Genomic DNA, 25420 nt, shown 5'->3' with positions numbered 1-25420 from the left:
TTAATATCGAAGAAATATCAACTACCATGTTTGATTCAACGGGACTTATATGTGTATAATGCAATCCAGTAGGGAGCATTGGTAGTTTTTCAATCACATATTTCTTTCCTGATTTATATGTGATAAGACACATATATTTCTCATTCCCTTCATTCATTGTTTGAGTATCATACCCATGGGAATATATATCATTAAAACTCAACAAATTTCTTTTCGATTGTGGTGAATATAAAGCATCATTGATCAAAAATTTTGTACCATTAGGTAACAAAAATTGTGCTTTACCACATCCTTTAATCAAGTCTACAGGACCTGCTATTGTATTCACCGTTGTTTTTGTTGGTTTTAGTTCCAAGAAATATCTTTTATCTCGGAGGATAGTGTGCGTTGTACCACTATCGGGTATGCAAACTTCAGCTTTGCTCATAGCATTTTCCATATTTGAACTTCAAAAAAAATATGCAATGAAATAAATTACTTGCAATATATATTTAAATATAACACAAATCATAATTATACAATAAAACATTATTCTGTGAATACATGAAAAATAGATTATTGTACATTTATATTCTACCATTATATTGTTCATTTTCAGAGAAATCGTTGAGAAAATCTGCAGCATCAATATTGTTCATTTCTATCCCACCAACATATTGATCATTTCCAGAGAAATCATTCATAAAATCACCAGCATCAAAATGAGTTGAATCACTCAAACGGTCACTGCGTTCAGTGAAGTTGGTCTCCTTTTCTTTCCCCTTTAATGATTCTTTATAAAGTTTACAAAGGTGCTCAGGGGCTCGACAAACTTTGGACCAATGTCCTGGAGTACCATATCTGTAACAAGAACTTTCATATCTTTTTGAGTGCTTCTCATTAACACTTGTATTCTCATGATGCATTTTCTGTGGATGGTTTGGGACGTTCTTTTGAGATGAGTTATAAAAATAACTATCTCGATTATTTTCAAAACCACGGCCTTGACCACGACCACGGCCAATTCCACGTCCACGTCCACGTCCACGTCCACGACCTCGACCTCGACCAAAACCTTGTCTTTGAATTTGATTTTGGTTTCCAGGTTTAAATTCATTTTTATTTACAGCATTTACTTCTGGAAATGCTGTTGATCCAGTGGGTCGGGACTGATGATTTCTCATTAATAGCTCGTTGTTTTTTTCCGCCACAAGAAGACAGGCGATGAGTTCAGAATATCTCGCGAATCCACGTACTCTATATTGTTGCTGTAGAGTAATATTTGATGCATGAAACGTGGAAAATGTTTTTTCAAGCATCTCAGATTCTGTGACCTCATGTCCACAAAATTTTAATTGCGAGATTATTCTATATATCGCCGAATTGTAATCACTGACTTTTTTAAAGTCTTGGAATCTCAATGTATTCCATTCATCCCGGGCGGTCGGAAGTATAACTTCTCTTATATGTTCGAATCTTTCTTTTAATCCCTTCCACAAAGCCATGGGATTTTTTTCAGTCAGATATTCACATTTCAATCCATCGTCGAGATGTCGACGCAAAAATATCATGGCTCTTGCCTTTTCTTGTGACGTGCATATGCCATTTTCTTTAATGGTCTCGCTTAGACCCAATGACTCAAGATGCATTTCTACATCTAGAGTCCATGGCATATAATTCTTTCCCGTGATGTCGAGCGCAACAAATTCGAGCTTTGTTAAATTTGACATGGTGGTACTAAAAAAAATTACGATGCATTTTATTAGTTAATAATTATTGCAATACAAAGCAACGGATAAACAACAAGTACAAGTATTTGTAAAAATAAAGAAAACGCACGAGGAGGATATTCTCCGATAAATACAAGACTCGTGAGTATGACAACCAAAATAATTAAAAATATCATTGAGAAAGCCATCTTCTTTTTTCTTCGAAAAATTTGATGATGAATAATTTTTAGAGAAGAAGAGAAAGTTGGAGTGATGGAATGTGTTTGTGAAATCATATTTATAGGGCAAAAACTAGCCGTTTTTTACCATTTATGACCGTTGGGGTACAAAAAAATAAAGGTATGTATTTGTATAATTTTATGGTAATAATATGATATATATAATATTAGACATGTTTAAATAATTATGTATATCATATCATAATATTATAATGAGTGTCATAATTTATTTTGTTTAAAAATCTTATAGGCTTTTATACTTGTCGTATCCCTTACCGGGAGTGTGCGATGTCGTCTTAACATCCTCCCAGGATTTATAACAAGTTTATGAAAAATTTATTTTTATTATTTCTAATAATAACATTATATTGTATATTAAATAAATACACAATAAATAAATAACAGTAAAATAAATATAATTATTTTTGTTACCTTTTTCTTCTGTTTGGAGCTTGGAAAAGTATGTAGGTCTTTTAGAGGTTCGTGCTGATAACGTGTTGTGAAAAAGTAAAAATTTATGGTAAAAAGTAAAAATCTCAAACTCTCAAAATTTACCAAACTACACACTTTATAATATTTTTCTCTCTATTCAATTGTAATTTTCTTCACAAATGAGAGATCTATTTATAGGAAATCTTTACAAATAATCCAAAAATAAAATACATCATTACCTACATCATCACACACTAATTTTCAATATTTACAACTCTTATTTTCAACATTCAAATATTCAACATTCAAATATTCAATACACACATTTTAAATATATTTTTCAACCATTACGAGATAGTTAAATTTTTTCTCTCAACTAAGGGCCATTAATTGCTAGTTTAATGTAAATTACCGAAAGATGACAAGACAACCTTGGATATTTAAAGGCAAACCCACATGCATCACTCGCTTACTCCGGAAAATGGACCCACTCCTGAAAGTTTGCATTTATCACTTTTAAAAAGCTTCGCGCGTGGAATAACTGCGCGGTACTCACGAGATAAATCATAAGCTCCGTCTCTCTTCCAGTCAACGGTCAATGGTATAAAGAGCCCCTTTTTAATTAAGTTACAGTTGTGAGAGAGTATGGTTTGACTCAACCATGGTTAAGAAAACCGATTGAGACCATGGTTAATGATTAGTCAAGTCACAAACATACATGATGGCCGAAGCCAAATCCCATGATTATGATTGAGCCAATTGCCACCTCTGACACGTGTCATCATTGAACATCTGCCCACTGTATCTATACTTCCTTCCATCCCCTATATTTCTCTGTATCTATAGGTCCTTACCTAAGCTATTTCTCTCTCTTTTTTTCAGTGCTGTAATATATATATCGGTTGTATATATCATTCTTGACCCTAAGAAAAGCTGTGACTCCTTTGCCGAAGAAAAAGACCACCCCTTTGCTCCTCATTCTGTCCCCTCTTGGTTCTGTTATTTTCACATCAACTCTCTGTAAAAGATACAGGGATTTGAGATTCAAAGAAAAGTCTTGTTGTTTTCTTTTTCTTCATATTACAAGAAGGGGGAGAAAGAGATAGGATTGTGGAAAGGATGGCTAACAAAGATGATGGTTTGGGTTTGAGTTTGAGCCTGAGGTTCCCGGAGAACCAACATCAGAATTTGAATTTGAGTCCGCCGGCGGCATCAGTAGTTCCAGTCCCTTTTCCGTTGAATCTGTTTAGATCTCCGTTACCGTTTCCACAACAGCCGCAACAGCAGCACAAACCTTCGAACACCGATGCATTTCAGATATCTGCTGGTAAATTTCTTGTTTCTATTAGTCTCCACGTAAGGTTGATAATTCCTTTTCTTTTATCATTTCTCGAAGAGTTAAAGGTGAAAACTTTTTTTCTCAAAGATATATTATTCTATAGGAGAACAGTGCTCCTGTCCTCGTTGAAGAAAAACATTGCATGTATAGTTTGTAATATTTTACCCTCGAGATTGATCTTCAAAGCTTGTATCTGTACATTCTCAGATCGTAGTGGGGAGACAAGACCATACTTCCGAGGGATCGATATGAATCGAGCAATAACTGTGATAGATTGCGACGAAGAAGCAATGGTTTCTTCCCCAAACAGCACAGTTTCAAGCGTGAGTGGGAAGAGGAGTGAGAGAGAAGAGAACGAAGCGGAGAGGGCTTCCAGCTCATTTGAGATGGAGGACGACGGTGGAGAGGCGGCGAGGAAGAAGCTTCGCCTGTCGAAGGAGCAGGCGGCGGTTCTGGAAGAGACTTTTAAGGAGTACAATACTCTGAATCCGGTGAGTAGTGGCAGTTTGGTAAATGTCCTTGTGGGTCGAGGGTGTTTTTCTAATTATTCTTTACTGAGATTTTGTGTTTTGTTTCTGCGCAGAAGCAAAAGATGGCTTTGGCTAAACGGCTGAATCTGAGGCCCAGACAGGTGGAGGTTTGGTTCCAGAACAGAAGAGCAAGGTTAGTTACAATTTTTCCTTTTGGAGGGTATTTTGGTCATCGTGTTAAATGTCGATTCATGTCTCTTAGTTTGTGCTGCTGCACTTGTACTGGATTCAAACATAGATATGACGCCGCTGAGTTTAAATTTCTTGCTAAAGTTAACTATGATTTAAATAATGTAAGAAATCAAAGTATACTTATCAGATTTGGTTACAATGATGCAGGACTAAGCTGAAGCAAACCGAGGTCGATTGCGAGTACTTGCGACGATGCTGCGATAATCTTACTGATGAGAACAGACGATTGCAGAAGGAGGTGAACGAGCTCCGAGCATTGAAGCTATCCCCACAATTCTACATGAACATGAGCCCTCCCACCACCCTTACCATGTGCCCTCAATGCGAACGCGTGGCTGTCTCATCCGCATCTTCATCAGCCGCTGCGTCCACCGCAAACGCTAGCATCAATCGCCAACCCACGAACCGCCAGCTCCAGTTGCCTATGGCCTCGTGGGCGGCGATCATCCCACCTCAGTCAGTCCCCAGACCGTAGGGTGAGGGGACAAGATGGTGATGTCGTCGACGCATAGAGTGCCGGTTGTGTGTTAAAATGTAGGTAGTATGTGTAGCAGATGGATGAAAATCTCGAGAGACTTTGATCTTGGATTAGTGTTTTATGTTCACTTTGTTCTATGAGATGTTAATTGTATTTTCTCATTGATGGATGAATATGCTGAGTTTTGGACTGTTGATTTATTCTAATCCATTTATTTATTTAATTTTTTGGGTCATTTTAAACACAATAGAAGGCTGTAAAATTTCATTTCTCGAAAAACCAAGTTGAAGTCCATGAGATTTTTCGACTTTGGATTCTTGGCTTGTCTGTCTCATTTCAAACTAACATGACCCTATTTAGGAAAGGGTGCCTAATAATCAATCAAGGTAGTCCACCAACATTAATTGGGCTTCTTATTTTGAACGATCACATACGTGAATTTAAGCTGAGTCATGATGGACTAGCCCAGTTCTCGAGTTTCACTGTGCGACAATTTAACTAATCGGGCTCACTAGAGGAGCCCAATCTCGACTGGCTGAAGGCGTATTGAGTTGTTCGAGGATGAGTTTTTACATATGATTTATGTCTTTTGTATGGATGGAGCAACGTGGGGAATGTATACAATCATAATCTTTAAATCCAACCTTATTCTAGCCATTAACCAAAGATTTCTACTGGATGGCCACTACAATGTCTAATTTGAATCTTAATATAGTTCTATCATGGTCGCATATATAATGGTTAAATTTCAAGCATAACCCGCGCCATGATCACAATCAGCATCAACAGTTGCATTCTGGGCATGTGAACTAACCTCTCCGGGTTAAAATCCTCCCTTTAACTGATATAATATCCTAAAATCGTAGTGTGTTCTTGGATATGATACTTTACAATCTAAAGACAGCTATATGCAACTACGAGTTGGCTTGTAATATTTAATTTAACGTGTTAAGACTCGCTCGCATTTAAATCTTGTGTCGACTTTGCAGGTTCAATGTTGTTTCATTTAATATCTCCTCGGCCAATTTGTTTTGTTGGGAGCTGTTCCACTTCCCGTGGATGTTATGCGGTTGATGTTCTTGGTGGAGGTTGCTTTTCATGCTCAAAGAACTAGAGCCGGAGCACAAATGTGTCCAATGTCGAGTTTAAATGTACGTGTAATACATTTCAAAGTCTCCGTACATTATAGACAAGTAGGCATTTTATGAATTAATGTATGGTCACTCCCTACAACCAAAGACATAGGAGAAATTTTTTGAAATAAAAATAGTAGAGTGTCTCTTGTTTGTTGAATAATTTATCTGATAAATCATATCAATATCCAAATTTATACATCTGAAAATCTAAATAATAAATAAAAATCCATAATCGAGAGTGCAAGTAAAATTTGACATGTCCAAACCAATTATAAATGAATATGTATCTAGTTACACTGTCATAAAGATCTATATTCGTGATACGAATTGACTCGATCCAAGGCTGCGCATTTTGTATTGACGCGTAAACGTTTGAGCTTTGTAATTATCAAGTGATGTATCACTTCTCTTAGTACAAGACTGCACATTTTGCATTGATGTCATATAAAATAACATGAAAGAATGAATGATATAATTTTTTTATTTGTATTCAAGATCTATGTTATTCAAAATTATTTATTTTCTCTGAATTATGTGGAAATATCAATTACTCACAGAATGTGGCATTTCAAGCTTTCAAGGCACTTAATTTTGGTCTTTGTTTCGTCGCCGTCTTTGATATTTCGGCACAATTCTCTCCTACCCTTTCTCCTTTTGTCTTTTGTCTGCGCAAGTGTAATCGAATGAATGAATGTAAAGGAACGAGGCGTTTTCACGGATAAAGATTTGAGTCGATTTGATTTTGCTGTGCATCAGGTATCGTCACTGAAACATATACAAGGTTTCACAAATGCAATTTCCCTCAATGGGCTATAGATTTATCGTAGATTGGAGAGTTAAAGGTTTTGCTCGACGCCCACAAAGCTTAGAAAACTCAGGTACGAATGAAAGTGTAATTGATTTCGCCTTAATATGATTCACTTATGATTGGGTATTCATCCTATCTCGAGCAAGGATTTTTTGCGTGCTGTTTGAGGCTTGATATTCTGTTTTATCGCGCTTGATGTTATTGGTGGGTTTCTGATTTATGGATTGTTAACGTTCCTGGGTCCATTCGTGGTTCATCTGAGGAAGCTTTGCTCGTTTCTGGATGTGGGTTTTGAGATTAAAGTGTTTTTGACTTATGCCACCTGAATTACATCAACGATTATGAAAAAAATGGAGTCTTTAATATGTAATGGATGCTTGTCTTTTGCGCTTATGAACTGTGACCAATATTGATTGGTTTTAATGGTTTCAGGTCCGAGGACATTGTTGCAACCGGTGATTAGTAGGATCGTTGGGGTATAGTGGTTTCTGGTTTGGCAGCTGGGAGAAATTAAGGGAAGAGGCAGTTCATCACATACTGTTCGCCAGGTTATTATTTTTTTGGCTTTAGGATTGAGTATATAGAGTTTATCATACAGTGCATCATCTCAGGCTATTTTGAAGTACCTAGTTGTTGATAGCTTCTTTACTTGCCGTGGGAGAGCGTGCTTGTGCTGAAGCGGTTCAAGCATGAGTAGGAGGGTGCGGAGGAGAGTTGTTAAGAAGGGCAAAGAGAAAGTTGAATGCCCTGAGATCGATGAGAATTTGAGTTTGAATGAGAAAGGAATGGTTGATTGGACCAAACTACCTGATGACACTGTACTTCAGCTTTTCTCGTGTCTGAACTATCGTGACCGGGCGAGTCTGTCGTCAACCTGCCGCACATGGAGGACTCTGGGTAAATCACCTTGTCTGTGGCACGTATTGGATCTGCGGCCCCACAAGTTCGATTCTGCGGCTGCTGTATCTCTGGCCTCTCGGTGCGAGAATCTGCAGAAGCTTCGTTTTCGTGGTCCTGAATGCGCCGATGCTATTATAAACCTCCACGCTAATAATTTGCGTGAGATCAGCGCTGACTGTTGTAGAAAAATGACCGATGCCACTCTCTCTGTACTTGCAGCGCGGCACGAAGCGCTAGAGTGCCTTCAGTTGGGGCCAGATTTCTGTGAAAAGATTACCAGTGATGCTGTAAAAGCCATAGCAATTTGCTGTCCGCGGCTGCAGAAACTTCGACTTTCAGGTGTACATGAAGTGGATGCAGATGCTGTCAATGCTTTGGCAAAACATTGCCCGAATTTGACTGATATTGGATTCATTGACTGCCGAAAGGTAGATGAAACATACCTGGGAAATTTTGCATCAGTTCGTTTCCTTTCAGTTGCGGGGACAACTAATATAAATTGGAATTTGGTGTTGCAAAAATGGAGTAATCCACCAAACCTGACAGGCTTAGATGCCTCCAGAACAGATATTACCCCCACAACTGTTTCAAAATTTTTTTCATCCTTGCCTAGTTTGAAGGTTTTCTGTGCCTTGAATTGTCCGGCACTTGAAGAAGAGGTGGATACCACCTTTCTCTCCATTAAACATAATAAAGGTAAAGTGCTGCTAGCTGCCTTCACAGACATTCTTAAAGGAGTAGCAACCCTATTTGTCAATACACCAAAGAACAAGAGGAATATTTTCTTAGATTGGAGAAGCTTGAATATCAAGGATAGGAAGTTGGATGGAATCTTGAATTGGTTGGAATGGATAATTTCAAGTTCACTTCTACGAGTTTCTGAGAGCAATCCTCGTGGTTTGGATAAATTCTGGCTCAACCAAGGAACAACTTTGTTGCTTAGTTGCATGCAGAGTGCCCAGGAGGAAGTTCAAGAAAGGGCAGCCATGGCTCTTGCAACTTTTGTTGTAATTGATGATGAAAGTGCAAGTATAGACACTGGAAGGGCTGAGGCAGTTTTGCGAGACGGTGGCGTTCGCCTTCTCCTAAATCTTGCCTGCTCGTGGAGGGAGGGGCTTCAGGCAGAAGCTGCTAAGGTGAGATCTCTTTCATCGATGCCTTATTGAGAATGTTGTCCCATAGTTTAGCTCGTGCAATTAATCTGTCCCTGTCATCATCTATTGATCTTATTGTAAATTACTCCCGCCTTTTCAGATGGTAGAGGAAGCAATACTTAGTTGTTGACCAAATGCTGAAATTGCTTTTCTGTGTAGGCCATTGCTAACTTATCGGTGAATACCAATGTTGCGAAAGCTGTGGCTGATGAAGGAGGCATCCGGATTCTTGCAAATCTTGCTCGGTCTGTAAACAGATTGGTTGCTGAAGAGGCTGCAGGAGGACTGTGGAATCTTTCCGTTGGTGAAGAGCATAAGGTTATATCTCTGCTGTATGTTTTACTTCAATTTCATGGCATTTCATGCTTTATTCCTTTGATTATTCCAGGGTACCATTGCTGAAGCTGGCGCTATAAAAGCTTTAGTTGACCTCATCTTCAAATGGTCGAGTTGTATTGGTGGTGAAGGAGTATTGGTATGTTTTAAAAGGGAAATTGTTCTTATTTGCACTTTGTTCATGCATAGAGGTGTATTATAATTGAAATGGACTCAGAGTTGCATTAACGTGCTCCAGTGGGTTATTTTTCTTCAATTGATTTTAGGAACGTGCGGCTGGTGCATTGGCGAATTTGGCTGCAGATGATAAATGTAGCATGGAGGTTGCTGCGGTGGGCGGTGTACATTGCTTGGTATCCCTTGTTCGGAATTGCAAGGTTGAAGGAGTGCAAGAGCAGGTGGTGTTTTGTTTCAACTGAATGGAATATTGAACCATGAATATTCCTTATATTTATTTAACGCTCTTGATAGGTTAAATTTATAATTAGGAGTTTGGCCATCCTTGATGATTGATGCTTTACAGAAAGTTGTCCCAAGATAATTTGTTTGTAGAGTCTTCTTACATTCTTTGTTTTCATGTTTCGGAAGTCAATATTTACAACTTGTTTGTAAAGTCATTTGGAGTTGTTTTCTCGGCGGGGACTTGTGCTCTTCATTAGGTTTTCTGTTACTAAGGCCTAAAGCTTCCCGCTCGGGGAATAGGTTCGAAAGAACTCAACTGGCATACCGTTCTTCTATCTAAATCTAAGTGAGTGCGTTCAGGCATATGCCTTGCTGGGATATGGATCGAAACCAGATACCGGGGCACACCTAGAAATTTAGCTGGAGGGGAGTGATGGGAATGAAGGGGGATTTAATATGTTTTTAGGGTTGAAATTTAATTTTTATAATTTTTTTATAAAATTTTTATTTTGTTTCACACCCTTGCTGGGTTTGCACATGCTTTATAGCAGTCCAGAGATGTTAGTGATTTTTGAATTATCAGATTCTACTCCATGGCTGTCTTACCTTCAATTAATTATTTGCGTGGAAAAATCTCCTGGCATATGAGAAAAGTTGTATCCAGTTTCTAAGTGACACACCTTGGTGTCATTGTGCAGGCAGCTCGGGCTTTGGCGAATTTGGCTGCTCATGGAGATAGCAATAGTAATAATGCTTCTGTGGGACAAGAGGCAGGAGCTCTTGAAGCTCTAGTGCAACTTACTCGCTCTCTCCATGATGGTGTTAGGTAGTGTATATTTACTGAAGTTTCATTGGCTATGTCAAGTTTTTAGCATTTTTGCATGAGGTTGGTTATTTCTGGGTTTTCCTTGTCATGTAAATGTATTAATTTCCTTTGAGTGAAAATAGCTCCAATATTGGCTGATTTTTAGGCAAGAAGCTGCTGGTGCATTATGGAATTTATCATTTGATGACAGAAATCGGGAAGCAATTGCGGCAGCTGGTGGAGTTGAGGCATTGGTATGGCATTTTTATGCAGTACATCAGTTAGATATTCTTGATTGCTTCCAAGCAACTAATAGTTTAGAGGAAACTGTGGGTTAATTTTGCAAAATCCAACTGTTTGAAACCGTACATTTGTCAAAAAGAAAAAGCATGAAGGTAAGGATATAGATTCACTGGGTCACTTACGTTCTAGGACAGCCTATTATATTGGAACAATATCAAATGCATGTCTTAGTTACTTTCACTTTTAGGCATCATATACTGGTCCTAACTGATTTATGGTATGGACCTTTCCAAAAGTTATCACATTCTCAATTTCACTCTGCCTGAAATAGTCATGATAGATTGAAGAAATTTTTATAGTTGATTTTTGTTGTGTTATATATTTCTTCGAGTTGTTGAACTTACTTCAAATGAGCTACCACTTCCCAGAAGGTCAAGAATTTGAGCCTCTGTGTGATGATAATCAGCGAACCAGATGTATCTGTGGTGGAGGCAATTTGGTTTGCTGGAATTCTGGTGGGGTTATGATGACATGCTTGTGTCTAGAAAAGCGATGAATCATATACTTCATTGTCTGCTGGAGATTTTTATATCTATGTCTTTGGTGTTTGCCTTCCTCTGTCATTTATATAAGATAATGGGATTGGCGTACTTTAGTGCACTACTTATAAAACAAACTTATTGTTTTTGCAATACATTATGGCTTACATGACTTCGTTTGCATCAACCACAAGTTCAGACATCAATAATAAATAATTTTTTAAATAGCTTTTTCTTGCTTTTGCTAGGTATGTGCTTTCCTAGCTAGTTAAAGGTATTTCATTATGTTAAAAGCATCAAGAATATGTGCTTATGCTTAAGCTTAAGTTTGGACCTATGAAATCAGGAAAAATCAGTAGTAGGAGAAGCAAGCACTATTAGTGTGCATCGTATGCAGTATGCACGAGCTGTGCACATTCCTACCCAGCCAGGCACTCGGGTTTTATAACCCTGTGCAGGTCGGGAATGTGCTGTCACAGTTATGAGCAAGTTTTCAGTGCACATCGTTGAGTCTCTCATAGATAAGTCTTACCATTATCACATTCATGCTTGTATTTTGTGGTCTCTCCCGTGGAGGCTAATAGCATGAATCTTCCAAAATTGTCATTGTTGTATGTAACATCTTTTTCACTAATATCACAAGGAAATATATCCTGGAAAAGTTTACACTTAATTAAATATTACATGTTAGTCTATTACCTCCCAACTTGGTACACAAGCTTAGAAAACATCACCAGCTTTATGTTACATTACCTTGTTTTTAGATAGTTGGTTTTGTTGATGTGTATGTGCTGGAGTCTTGACTACCCATTGAGAATTATTTTGAGGATATTTGATGTACTAGCGGATGTACTCATCCACTCTATGAATATGGATAAGTACGTGTTGACTTTGACAGTGTTGTTAATCAACTGCATAAAGTAGTCCTTAAATTTTGGTTTAGTCGCTCAATGGTTGAGGAATGTTCACTCGAGTGATATTTCTGTGTCTGATATTATGTCTTATCTTTGCCAAAAGTTTTTGTATTCTTGTTGAAATGGTGTGCAAGAGTGTATATGTTCTTTTGCCTATGTTATGATGATAGTTAGATACTATTATTTGTAAATTGGGCCAGTAACTCTTGATCCAGTTTGTGGATCTCTAATAGGCGGGGAAATTAAGTTGCATTCTAATTTACTTCATTTTATAACTTATAATATCAGATTGTGTTGATTTTGTCTGCATTCTGTGTGAACTATCTCAAAATTGCTTTTAACATAGTAGCAAAATTGTTATTTCTCTTAAAGCTATCTACGGCAATTGTACTGTATTCATCGGAGTTTTACATGATTTGTCTGGTATTACCTTTTCCCTCTGTTCTGCTCTACTCTACTCTTACACCACCAATGGTTCTTATCAATTGACTTGGTGTTTATAATAACTTCGCAGAAGAATTCCAGCTCATGCTGGCTGTTCAATTTTTTGTGATCCATAGGTTGTTCTAGCACGTTCCTGTTCAAATGCCTCTCACGGCCTTCAGGAGAGGGCTGCCGGTGCTCTTTGGGGATTGTCAGTTTCAGAAGCAAATAGGTATAAGCATTACAGTTGTTTGTATGATATTTCTGCTTCAGATGATGGTCTTTGGCAGATGTAATGTGAAAAGCTCTGCATAGTTTTTCTGTATACCCAATTTGCACCAATCCAGTTTAGTAGAAATGACCAAAGCAAACTTCTATTTATTTTGATATCCATTCAAGGAGATTTTTAATGCAAACCAAGTCCATTGTAACTTTATTGATACTTGTGGGCCTCCACGGACACAACAAACAGCTAATGCACAGCTTAACTCTTCCTAAAGCTTGGGTCACATAAACCAAAACCGTTGAGGCTAAGGTTCTCATGAGCATGTCCGAGTGTTGAAGAGAATAATTGTTCGCATTATTAAATTATGTTGTTCCATGATATCAATTTCAGTGTGGAGCATAGTTGTCAAGGGCGCAAGGCACACCGAGGCTCACAAGGGCCATGGAGCCTGAGACGCAAGGGCGAGGCGCGCGCCTTACAGCAAGACGTGCATTTTTTAATTTTTTTTATAAAAAAATTATCTTAGTATAAATATATTAAAATGTGAAATAATTAAGTCACGATATCACACAAAAAAATTAATAAATTCGTAGTAATTAGTAATATGATTAAAATTCTTCAATCATCCAAATTAAGTTCATCTTCTTCCATTGAATCATCTGAGTCCCCAGAAATTTCGGACTTGTATTCTTCTTGAATTTGATCATTTTTTTATCAACATCATTTTCTTCTTCCTTTTCATACAAAAGATGTGAAATCGGTCTTTTTGGTTGTTTTGAATGTAGATGCTCTCACCTCGTTCTTTGTTCAGTGGTCTCTTCTTTTCATTCCAATGTTGGGGCTCTGGGTTGCTAGGATTTGGGTTTGGGCTATTTGTTTTAAACAAATAATTAAAAAAATTCACCCAGTGCCCGAGTAAACTTCCAAGGCTATTTCAGGCGAGTGTCCGGGCTCGTCTTAATAAATCGTTGTGCCTGAGATGACCTCAACTGCGCCTGAGATGACCCCAGGCACAGGGTCCTTGCCTAGTGGCGCCTCTCGTCTTTGATAATTATGGTATGGAGTATTGAAAGGCTTTGCAAGAAAAATTTCAACCCTAACCTCAAAAACTTGTAGCTGCTTACCTAGTTACCTTGTTTGTTTAAACATTCATGCCTTCAGCTTTTTTTTTTCCATTTTTCGGTGGGTTGACACCAGGTAGTTAGATGAATTCTATCCTGGCATAACCAAAATCAACGAAAGAATTGCAGTAAATTGGTTGGTGGTGAAGCATAACAACAAGAACAAATCTCATCCACATCTACAACTTAGATCAAATTATACTGGCGTGTCTATTGTAAGCTTAGAATTGGACAATGGAGTTTTGCTATTTGTCGACAGCTCTTCTGTATACCATCTTTTATGCTTTATAATGTGTCAGTTTTGCGGCATATCTATCCATATTTGGTGGATATATAGTTTTTGACCAATTATTATCTATTAATTTATTTTTTGACAATATGTTTCTTGTAATAGCATTGCCATTGGTCGAGAAGGCGGTGTGGCACCTCTAATTGCACTGGCACAATCAGATGCTGCGGTGAGTTTTCGTATTAACACCATAACTGTCATTTGGGTTTTTTTGGGTTGTCATTTTTGCAATCCAAGCATGTTAGGTAAATGTGGTTTTTCATTTCTTTTTCTCCACTATAAAATCCCTTCACTTGCGATTCTGATTTTCACTAATTGACATAACTAACTTCTGTAAGTATCATCGATTGCATTCATGTTAAAAGTGGATATAATCCAGAAAACCATATAACTGGCCACTAACTATTCTTTATCGAAGATTATTGTAATGTTCGTGATTGTAAGAAAGATCGTGGTAGGATCAGACATTACTAACAATTGATTTTTCTGGAGTGGCGGAGGGTGTAAGTTATGGTTATCGTAATAACTTCCGAGGGGAGAAACCTGAATGACATGATGGATTCAGGACTGGTAGGAAGTTGGTGGTATGCTATGACTGCAGTCCGAGCAAGAACATTATATGGCCTGTAAAACAGCGGTTGTGTTTCGAGTATTGTTGGTTGCAGGTCGAGTTCTGTCCATAAGATTGAAGCCTGACCAGTACTGATTACTGACTCGATATTGTGCATCATCTTTTCTTATCGGCAGGTCGCTTCATATTATTTTTAGTATTGGCCATATTTTGCTTGAGATTGTAGAGAATACTATCTAGTTGAAAGAAAGATTCCACGCGAACAAGTACTTCACAAGCAATGCATTTATCAAATTCAAGTGGATTCGGCCTCGGAAACATTCTGATGTGTCCAATTTTTCGTAGGGGTATTGAATAGGTACAGGTAAACGATTCGCGTAGGACAAGGTAATCATGAAACCTTGACCGATGTACCTGGCAGCTCGTAGTGTTTGTGGACTAGAATTTAAGAACTCAATTAACATAGGAAACATATTGAACATCTGTAAATAAAATGATACTTGTTTCTTTCTCTCGTTTCAGATAAGTTTTTTTTTAAAAAAACGTTATTTTATTAATGATATGTTAAGAACAAATTACATCGGTGGACTAGTGGTCCACTACATCATGAAGTACATATGACGAAAGTTGTTTTAACGATACACAAAAGCCCAATCTCGCAATATATCTAATATCGAGACATTCTTCAAGTCATCATGAGTGCCGATCCACATAGCTACTGTGATCTTGATTTTTTTCCAGCATTGTTCTCTAGTTTCTTCCTTGTCATAAAAAATTCTTCTATTTCTTTTAAGTCATACTATCCAGCATATGCAATGAACCACGACTTGCCAAAAAATTCTTCTCCTCTTGCCAGTTAGCTGTCCTAAATTCATAGAAAATAAATCCCCTGTTGACTTCGGCGTCACCCAAACAAAACCAAGCTCTTGAAAAGCTATAGCCCACAATCCGGTCGTGAATGGACATTGGATGAGCATATGATCTTTAGTTTCCGCTTCATTTCTACACAACACACCAATTTGGGCAAATAGCAATTGAGGGCCACTTTTTTTGCATTATCTCCGAGGTCGGTAGCTTACCCTGAGTCGCTGTCCATGAAAATACTTGATTTTTTTTGGAACCGGAACCTTCCAAATTTGATTGAATAGAGGAAAAACTGGAAAACGAGTGTGTGGAAAAAAAGACTCGAAGAATGATTTGACCGAAAAAAAACCAGAAGAATCCCCTCTTTACACTGGGAAATCATTTACCCCTTCAATCAATGTAGTGCTCTCTAACATACCTAATAACTCAGACAACTGGAAAATCTCTACATCTCCGACCGCCCTTCTAAAATGGAAGTCCCATGATTGAGTAGACTATGCATTATCAAAATGGACAAAGTAAGAAATAGGCAAATTATGAACATCTGATAACTGAAATAAAGCCGGAAAAAGTTTTTTGAAAGAAGAATCCCTCCACCACCTATCTTCCCAAAATCTCGCCTTGTTACCTCCTCTCACTTCATTAGAGACACGCTGCTGAAAAGTCGGGTATATTCGAGAAATAAACTTCCAAGGGCGTCAGAACGTAACGTTTCTTGCCAACCCCGCATCCCACCCATTCTCTTGTAAACCATATATACTTACAATAACTTTCTTCCACAACGTCCCATCTTCCGCACAAAATCTCCACCACCACTTGCCCAACATGGGCTTGTTTCTCAAGATAATATTCCCAACACCCAATCCACCTTTTTCCTTAGGTTTGCACACATGCTCCCACGGGACCAGGTGGCTATGCACATCTCCATCCGCTCCATCCCAAAGAAAATTTCTTGAAATCCTCTCCATCAACTCCGCTATACCTTTAGGCACCCTAAGAAGAGACATGTAATATATCGGAATTGCATTTAAAATCGATGATATCAATGTTAATCTTCCCCCTCTTGACAAATAAATTTTTTCCCAACTTGCCAATTTTTTCGACATCTTAGCCACAATGGGTTTCCAAAACGATGCTTTTATCGGATTTCTACCTAAAGGCATTCCCAAATACGTAATTGGCCAAATCTCCTTATCACATCCAATTTGTTGTGCCAACAGTTCAACTTCTCTTTGTTCACAGTAGATACTCAAGAGAGCACTTTTTTCCCAGTTGATTTTTAATCCAGACATATGACAAAATGATTTCACAACTTGAACCAAAGACCTGATATGTACCCAATTCCTTACCAAAAATAGTGTGTCGTCTGCAAACAGAATGTGGGATATCTGTATCTTTTCTCTACCAACCTCGATCCCCTTTATAAAAAATTCCTTTCCTTAGCTTTGTCAATCAATCTCCCTAGCACATCCACTACCAAATTGAACAATAAAGTCGACAGTGGATCTCCATGTCTAACCTCTTTATGCGCGTTAATTTTTCCCTTGGCCTCCCGTTAATCATAACAAAAAATGTTACGTTCGACATACATCTTTTAATCCACTTTCTCCATCTCCCTCCAAACCTCTTTTTCATCAAAACAAAATCCAGGAATTCCCAATTCACATTGTCATAAGCCTTTTCGAAATCCACCTTAAACACCCATCCTTTCTTCTCCTTCCTCATTCCCTTTTCGAGTAGTTCATTCGCTATAAGGCCACAATCGAGTATTTGTCTTCCCTCAACGAAAGCATTCTGAGATTATGATATTGTCTCTGATATCACATTCCTGATCCTCGCAGTGAAGATTTTTGCTATAATTTTATACAAGCTTGTTGTAAAGCTAATCGGTCTGAAATCCTTCACTTTGATAGATTCTTTTTTTTTTTTCCGGATCAAACAAATATATGTTTTGTTGGTTACACCATTTATGATTCCGGTGCGAAAGAAATCATTGAAAACCTTCATTAAATCTTTTTTAACTATATCCCCATTATTGAAAAAAAGCCAAAGTAAACCCATCAGTCCCCGGACTCTTACCCCCATCACACTGAAAAACTGCTTTCTTGATCTCCTATTCTGAGAACTGCTTCTCTAACTCTCGACTCAAAACTCCATCAATGGGGCACCACTCCACTCCTTCAATCCCCAACTTCTCGCATATGTCAAACTATACAAGTCCTTAAAAAACTTCAAAATAATGGAGACAATTTCATCCTCATCACTCGTAATCGATCCAGCATCCCTTTCCAATCTGTTAATGGTAGTCTTAAAAGTGAGTGGAAAAATTTAGAATTCTGATTTCCCTCTTTGATCCATTTAATCATGTTTTTTTATAATTGATTTGATTCTTTCGACATATCAACTCATCTAACAACCATTTTGCCTCTTTTCTTTCATTCGATACTTCTTCCGATCCCTGATCCTCACTCTCTAATACATCCAATATGCTGATTTTTGTCTTAACTCCGCTACTTTCATTTCCACCATCCCATAAACCTCTGCATTCCATCTTCTAATTTCAACCTTCATCGCCTTGAGTTTCATCATAAATTTGTATCCCTCCCATCCTTAAAACTCCGCATTGTTCCACCACGATATTGCTAAAGTTTTAAAACATTTGTCCCTCAACCACACGTTCTCGAATCTAAAAGGTTTCGGACCCACTTACTTTTTTCCAAATCCAAGACCACTGGAAAATGATCTTATGTGATTCTTGGCAAGATTGTTTGTCTATAAAATGGATAAGTTTCGGTCCATCCTGCCGTGAACAAGAATCTGTCCAATCTGCAACAAATTGGTGAATCCCTTAAAAATTCGACCACGTGAACTTTCCATTCGGTAAAGGTGGATCACACAACTCCAGTTCTTGTATCAATGTATCAAAACATAGCATGCTCGAATTCTGTGATCGACTATTCATTTTCTCACTTGACGTTCTAACCACATTAAAATCTTCTCCCAAACACCATCTATCGCCACATACAACTCTCAACCCGGCCAATTCATCCCACAAATTATTTCTGAATCTTGGTTTACATGGCCCATACACAGCCTAAACCACCAATCAGTGTACTCATCCTTTTGAATATGGACTGAAACCGAAAATTCCCCTATCAAGTTATCCTTAACTGAAATGAACCTTGGATCCCACATAATCAAAATCCCCCCTGACCAACTGCAGGTAAACTAACCACTCCACAAACCTTGATTTCCATATACTTGCAATAAATCTCCTATCCACCACCTCTTTTTTTCTGTTTTTTTCTTTAGCAAGGACGGCACGTATCAATCCCTTGTGTCTAGCTGAAACCCCACCCCTAATATTCCATGAAAGAACTTTCATCGATACACTTCATCAACCCTCACACTCTAACTGAACCTACACTTTTGTCTCACCACCATCCTTCCTGTCTTCTTGAATATCAGAAAATTCCACTTTTTCTACACCCATCTTAGATAGACACTCATTTTCAACCGCCCACTCACTTTCCAGCATCTCCAGGCCCTCACAACTCCTTGCTTCCGTCCCGTATTGCTGCCCTAAAGAATTGTTCCCCGACATACCCGACTCTTCAACCACTTGCGAATTCCCCACCCCTCCTTTATTCTCTACCCCTCCCCCCAACCCCATATTTGAACCCGAGAAAGAAATAGAATGGAAATAATTTTGATCAAGAATAGAAGGATTGGGTACAATGAAAACCTTACTCGGAGATAATTCAAAAAAGTCCCCTAAATCTTCAAGTTCCATGGAGTGCTGAGTCGACTCATCAGAAGTTCCATCGCATAGCCGCAAAGACATTGTTCAAGCCTATGGTTAGTGACCTCTGGTTGTTCGTCCATTCGGGACCGACCCAGCACCAAAGATACACAATTTTTTTCATGGTGGTGCATGGCCTTGTACACACATTCTTTTTCTTTCGGGGCCATGGTACGGCACGAAACCTTTGCCGTGGCATTTCTCACTAGTTGTTTGGCATCGAGGTACTCCAACTTGGACTTTTTCCTCATGATATATCTTACTTTACTTTTCTATTTTCATCTATACATAACCAAAAACAAAGATAAATAACTATAAATGTTGATTAAAACATCAAAACAGCCCAATATCGACAAATTAAACCGACGAAATATACGTATAAAATGAACTTATCAAGCATCTCCACCAGAAGGAGCATTAGCTGAGGCAAATGAGTTGCTGGCGATTGTGGATTTTAGTTTTGGAGTTAAGATTGGTGTGTTTTTTAATGGCGGACATCTCGTGGAGGATTTCTCTAACTGCTGCACCAATGGCATCGAGTTACTTGTCATGTCCTGCAATTTGAGAGACATTCACAATTTGGGTTGATGCATAAGTCACATCTGTCATGCAAATGCTGGTGTAGTGTCAACAAGAGCACCCGAAAATGATGGGTTGTGATGAGTGGTAATTTAAGAATACCCATGATCCCGACATGGTGGAAAGATGGAGATAAACTTTTACTCAAATTTTCTTTGTTCATACAATTGTTCGTTCTCGCAATTTAAAGTCGAATTAGTTACCAAACTTCCAATACTTTCGAGATACGTGTAGGTCAAAATCCAAGCAAGTCACAAAATATTGTTACATGACTATATTTGTTACTGTAGGACACCACTATTCTTGAGCTTGTGTGCAAGGTATTCCATAAACTTCCTCCTTTTCTACCTTAGCTTCCAGCTAGTGCATAATGTAATCTTTCTAAGTATTGTTGATCATCTGGGATCAATATGCGTGCTTCTTATATCACACTTAGTACTAACTCCTCCTTATATGATTAGTATTTTGTTTCTCACTAAAATGTGAAACAATCTTTGCACATGCATTATATTTTCAGGATGTACACGAGACTGCGGCAGGAGCTCTTTGGAATCTTGCTTTCAATCCTTGTAATGCTTTCTCAATTGTCGTGGAAGGGGGGGTTCCTGTGCTGGTTCATCTTTGTTCTTCTTCTACATCAAAAATGGCACGCTTTATGTCTGCATTGGCCTTGTCTTATATGTTTGACGGAAGGTATTCAACAATTCTCTGACGTGGTTTCTATTATTTTATTAGCATTTTGTTGTTCGTAGTCATTGTATATACACTTTTAGTTTTACCTTCCATTGACACAATGCAAATTTCATTATTGACATATCTTTTCAGTTGAGAAAATTGCAAGTGCACCAAGTTATGATATAATCGGATTTGAGTCTGAGTTGGTCTCACAAAGACCAGTATTTAATTCCTTAACTTAAGCTAGACTAAATCAAATAAATGAGATCAAGGTAAAATATTAAATCTAATAAACTAAAAACTAAGGAAATTTGCCAATTAAATCTATCAGTGGGCAATGATCGAAGAAGAATTCATATTCAAATAAAAAAAAAACCAAGACACACGATATTGCTAAACTCTACTATGTTCACACATGTTAAAATTCAGTCAATTGACAAATTTTGCACAATCACGGTGAAATCTACTAATTTCTTTATTAATCAATCACTCGATTTAATCTACCTATTTAAACGTCACATTCCAATTACTCATAATTGAATTTAAGTAAGATTTAAATGTTTTACCTAAAATTGCACATATAAATTAAATTATATTCTTAGTCGATTGTACTATGTGTTAATTGACGTCTTTTAGCTGATATCAACAAATATGTAATAATTGACAAGGTTATTTACAAGCAATAATAAACCAACTTTAATCAATAATTGAGAGCAAAATTAAATTTCATTACAAACAAATCAAATATCAAAACATATTATTGTCTTGGCCCTGTCAGATCTTTAGTATAAAGAAATTTATTTCATAATGTTTGAATTCATATAAATTAATTCTAGAAAGAAAATAAGAAAATCTCATCGTGATTGACGTGATTTCCCTTAAAGTTATCTTCCTTTCCTCTCAAACCCCATCAGTAAAAAAAGGAATCGTCAAAAGTCTATAAAAATTGTCCAAGACCTGGTATTTATAATTTTATATTTTTTTCCCGTAAAAGAGTCATGCTTGGACTTGAACTCTTCCCAAAATCTAAAAAATATCGAGTTTTATGGAAATTCCGTCTTTTCCTGATTTTCTGAGATTTTTCAGGATTTTTTTGTCGGGATACCGTTTTGCTTCACAATGCATATGCTCAATTTACACCGATACATACCTGAGTACGGAGGCAGCCCAAATTGATCCTCGGAAATTCCTTCCTTTCTCTTAAGGTCCTTTTTTGTTTTTTTGGGGCCTTTTGCTATGTGGCATTGAATTACCTAACCTCCTTTCTATAATTGAACTTTTTCGATACTTTGGTCAAACCTAGGAACTATATAAAATAAGACGAAATAAGTGCAAAATACAGAATAAAAACGCTAGATAAGCACGAATATGTTGAAACAATCCCTAAAATCTCTATAGCATTCTTGTTAATTAATTATCTTTCCAAGTTTTACAATAGCGGATGTCCACTCCGTAGCTCAGTGATCACGCACCATATTTGCACTCATTCTCATTGCATTATCTTGTCTTTTGTAAAGAGCTGTTTCTGAAAGGCAGTAAACAATAAATCTGGAATCGAAGGGTATTAATCTGGAATCATAATCCATGGACATTTTGTTCATCTGTGTATCTCAAGAATACTGTACACTCGAAAAATCTGAAGGTTCTGGGAGCACCTTTGAACAAACTACTTGAACCGAGTCTTTCCCCTTCAACTTTAAATAATTTACTTTATCAAGCGAGATTTGTGCAACATCTGACTTGGTATTCGACAAAGATTTTCAGTTCTAATGCGCTTGACTCGGTTTAATAAATCTGGATAATTTCTTGTGCCTCCCTTGATACATTATACTCAGACCTCTAATCAGATGATGTTTTTTGCATCTACTGCCCTGACTCCCTGAGGTTTTAAAATGTTAACATGCTTGGGTGTAAAAGTGACTAAAATGTGTACGTCTTCTTCCCCTTATTATTTGTTTGAAGAACTACTTGTGTTATTTGGACATACCTAAAGGGGGGCAAATGAAATTTCTATGGCAAAAACTGTGTATATAATTCCCTGCACTTTGACATGTAAAATAATGTTCCAGATGAGTATATCCTTCTTTTAAAATTAGTTTTGAATCTAAATTGGCTCGTGTATCACTAAGGAGTTTGTGCTTCAGAGAACTGTATGCTACACGTAATAATGGACTTGTTTTAATTGGAGTGGTTATATATTTTATCATAAATTGTTTGACTATGCAATATTTTCCTGTTGCCCGACTTCCATATAATGCACAGGCAAGCCATTGAATTCAAACAAGAAGCTTTCTTTCATTTGTTGGTACTTTCTTCAAAAATAAAAAATAAAAAAATTTAAGTTATGAACTGCTGAAATTTGAAAGTTTTTCTTTTTTCAAGGATAGGGGTTCTATGAATTTTTTTTATGCTTCACTTTTCCCGTCTCCATTGCTTTTGGAAAGTGACAGGTATTGGCCACAGCGTTGTGAAATTTTCAATTTATGTGCAGAATTGATGAAATTGCCCACATAGGAACATCAACTAGTCCTTCCAAGAGTATGACCTTAGATGGTGCCAGAAGATTGGCTTTGAAGCAGATTGAAGCATTTTTCTTGACATTTACTGACCCCCATGCTTTTTCTAGTGCTGCTGTCTCATCAGCTCCTGCAGCATTGAATCAAGTAACAGAATGTGCTCGTATTCAAGAAGCAGGCCATCTTAGATGCAGGTTCTCTCTCTCTCTCTCTCTCTCTCTCTCTCTCTCTAGATCTCTCTAGAGAGAGAGAGAGAGAGAGGTGTTTTGTAGAGATACTCTCCCCTTAATTCAGTATGAATGATATTCCTTTATCACTGACGTAAACTGGATTTTACCGGTTCTTTACCTATCTAAATCAAAATCCCAGGGGAGACTACTTATTTTACATTCTTTCAGTTCTACCGACAAATTTTTCTAAATCATTTTAAGTTAGCTAGCCACATTGCATGATCAAGTTCTGTGAATAAAAAACTTTGACCACTCTCTCCGGATTTGTCAATTTCTCGTGCTTGTGTTTTGACAATCTTTTATTGCACAAAAGGATTTGTGTGCATGTTCTAAATTAGACTTGAAAGCTGATTGTGGGATCTGCCAAATTTGCATTGATGTGAGCTTGGAAACTTACTTTGCTTATTATCTAAAGATTGTTAGATGATTAATACACTGTCTGGGAAGAAACAATGGATTTCTGTGGGTTCGATGTATCTCCGCACATTATTGGAATTTTCTATTCTACACATGGAGTGTTCTCCACTATGGTTAACGTTAGACCTTGGATCAGGAGCCAGTGATCTAATGGTGTTGAGACGTGGGGATTGGGGAGAATTACTCCCGGAGGAGGATATAGATCAACTCCACATTATTTTGATAATTGCTTACTGATTACCAGCTTTTCATGACTTTTTCAAAGCACTTTTCTGTTTGTAAGTTGCCGCTATCCATGTTATCATGATGTAGGTGGGAACTGTTCTGATAACATATTTTATCGTAGTGCATTATTGAAATCCGTTAGTTGTACCATTTACACCAAAAGAGTACTCGCAAAATAGTTTTTTGACATACTAGTTTTATTATATCATTCCTCGTGAGCCTCAATCTATGTTCTTTGTGTGGTGTCTGAAGTTTTTTCTGGTTGGTGCCTAACTATAATTGTCTTGCACCTTTGGCTACTTCTGTACTTATTGTCCTGATACTTCTATTTTTATTCAGTGGAGCTGAGATTGGAAGATTTGTTGGTATGCTACGAAATCCTTCTTCTGTTCTGAAGGCATGTGCTGCATTTGCTCTTCTTCAGGTACATCAAACAAGGATTCATACACGACAAAATTCATACATTCTCGCCCCTCATTATTCTTGACCTATATATAAATTAGATTATTACTGCTCGCATTTTGTTGACATCTCTTGTTCAACCTTTCAAGTTTACGATCCCTGGGGGCCGGCACTCCCTGCACCACGTGATCCTTCTCCAAAACGCTGGAGCTCCTCGAGTACTTCGTGCAGCAGCAGCAGCAACAGGTGCCACACTCGAAGCCAAAATTTTTGCTCGTATCGTGCTTAGAAATCTGGAGCAACATCACATGGAATCTTCTGTCGGAAGAGCATCTGTGTAGATAACAGTTTTTCATTTAGAATCTGCATTCCATTCTCAGAAAAAAGGTCCAGCTTATTTTTCTTGATGACGAGTTACCTACATTATATTCGACCGTGGTTCCATATCCTATGATTTGAAATTGAGACTTGTGAGATGAAATAAATTTTCCTTTTTGGGTTTTAATTTATGCGCTCGAGGTGTTGGTGGGTGTAAAATCAAAATATTAATTTTATTCGCATTAATTAAGTATGGGCCTGAGTATGACATCAATTGCACTCGTGACAAATGTGGGTCAAAGTTATCCAAGTGAGATCGTTTCATAATTTTATCTTTCAATCAAACGTAACTTTATAATATTCTTTTTATTATTAATAATAATATTATTATTGTTAATATTAATATTAATATCAATATTATTTTTTAATAAACATTCATCTCTTTTATTTTATTTCAAATTCGTATTTTTTGGAGGAAAACATTCGAAGTCATGAGTTCAACATTTTAATGAAGTTGTTCGTCGTTGGTATTTATTTTATTTATGCATCTTAAATAGTACTAATCAATGCATGCAAATAAATTAACCAAGTAAAAAAATTATAAAAAAGTTTCATCAGTTTTTTTAT

General features: G+C 37.3%; 2 protein-coding genes across 3 annotated transcripts; both read left to right on the top strand.

Moving 5' to 3' along the window:
• The first annotated feature begins 3121 nt into the window (after positions 1-3121).
• On the top strand, positions 3122-5121 carry LOC142552328 (homeobox-leucine zipper protein HAT4-like). The gene is made up of 4 exons (XM_075662072.1): positions 3122-3686; positions 3906-4189; positions 4282-4361; positions 4568-5121. Exons 1-4 carry the CDS (start codon positions 3479-3481, stop codon positions 4893-4895), a joined length of 900 nt encoding a protein of 299 aa, XP_075518187.1. The 5' UTR covers positions 3122-3478; the 3' UTR covers positions 4896-5121.
• Positions 5122-6592: 1471 nt separating this feature from the next.
• Positions 6593-25067, top strand: LOC142552316 (protein ARABIDILLO 1-like). Of its 2 annotated transcripts, XM_075662060.1 has the most exons (14): positions 6593-6912; positions 7275-7390; positions 7473-8878; positions 9056-9214; positions 9285-9371; positions 9499-9630; positions 10333-10460; positions 10606-10693; positions 12696-12790; positions 14300-14363; positions 20528-20703; positions 23177-23395; positions 24413-24497; positions 24625-25067. In XM_075662060.1, exons 3-14 carry the CDS (start codon positions 7532-7534, stop codon positions 24814-24816), a joined length of 2772 nt encoding a protein of 923 aa, XP_075518175.1. In that variant the 5' UTR covers positions 6593-6912; positions 7275-7390; positions 7473-7531; the 3' UTR covers positions 24817-25067. The 2 variants fall into 2 exon arrangements, with proteins under 2 accessions (XP_075518175.1, XP_075518167.1); XM_075662052.1 differs by having other exon boundaries at positions 7275-8878.
• Positions 25068-25420: the final 353 nt, after the last annotated feature.

Source organism: Primulina tabacum, chromosome 1, assembly GCF_025594145.1.
Source record: "Primulina tabacum isolate GXHZ01 chromosome 1, ASM2559414v2, whole genome shotgun sequence".
Taxonomy (NCBI): Eukaryota; Viridiplantae; Streptophyta; class Magnoliopsida; order Lamiales; family Gesneriaceae; genus Primulina; species Primulina tabacum.
The sequence above is the reverse complement of the archived record's forward strand: the minus strand, read 5'-3'. Positions and strand labels throughout refer to the sequence as shown.

What these genes read in the sequence shown, in the direction of transcription:
- LOC142552328 (XM_075662072.1), top strand. Translation starts at nt 3,479, where the DNA reads ATGGCTAACAAAGATGATGGTTTGGGTTTGAGTTTGAGCCTGAGGTTC. An exon ending in TGCATTTCAGATATCTGCTG is followed by an intron (nt 3,687 to 3,905) that starts GTAAATTTCTTG and finishes GTACATTCTCAG; the next exon opens with ATCGTAGTGGGGAGACAAGA. An exon ending in TTCCAGAACAGAAGAGCAAG is followed by an intron (nt 4,362 to 4,567) that starts GTTAGTTACAAT and finishes ACAATGATGCAG; the next exon opens with GACTAAGCTGAAGCAAACCG.
- LOC142552316 (XM_075662060.1), top strand. Translation starts at nt 7,532, where the DNA reads ATGAGTAGGAGGGTGCGGAGGAGAGTTGTTAAGAAGGGCAAAGAGAAA. An exon ending in TCAGTTTCAGAAGCAAATAG is followed by an intron (nt 12,791 to 14,299) that starts GTATAAGCATTA and finishes TTCTTGTAATAG; the next exon opens with CATTGCCATTGGTCGAGAAG. An exon ending in TGGCACAATCAGATGCTGCG is followed by an intron (nt 14,364 to 20,527) that starts GTGAGTTTTCGT and finishes TTATATTTTCAG; the next exon opens with GATGTACACGAGACTGCGGC.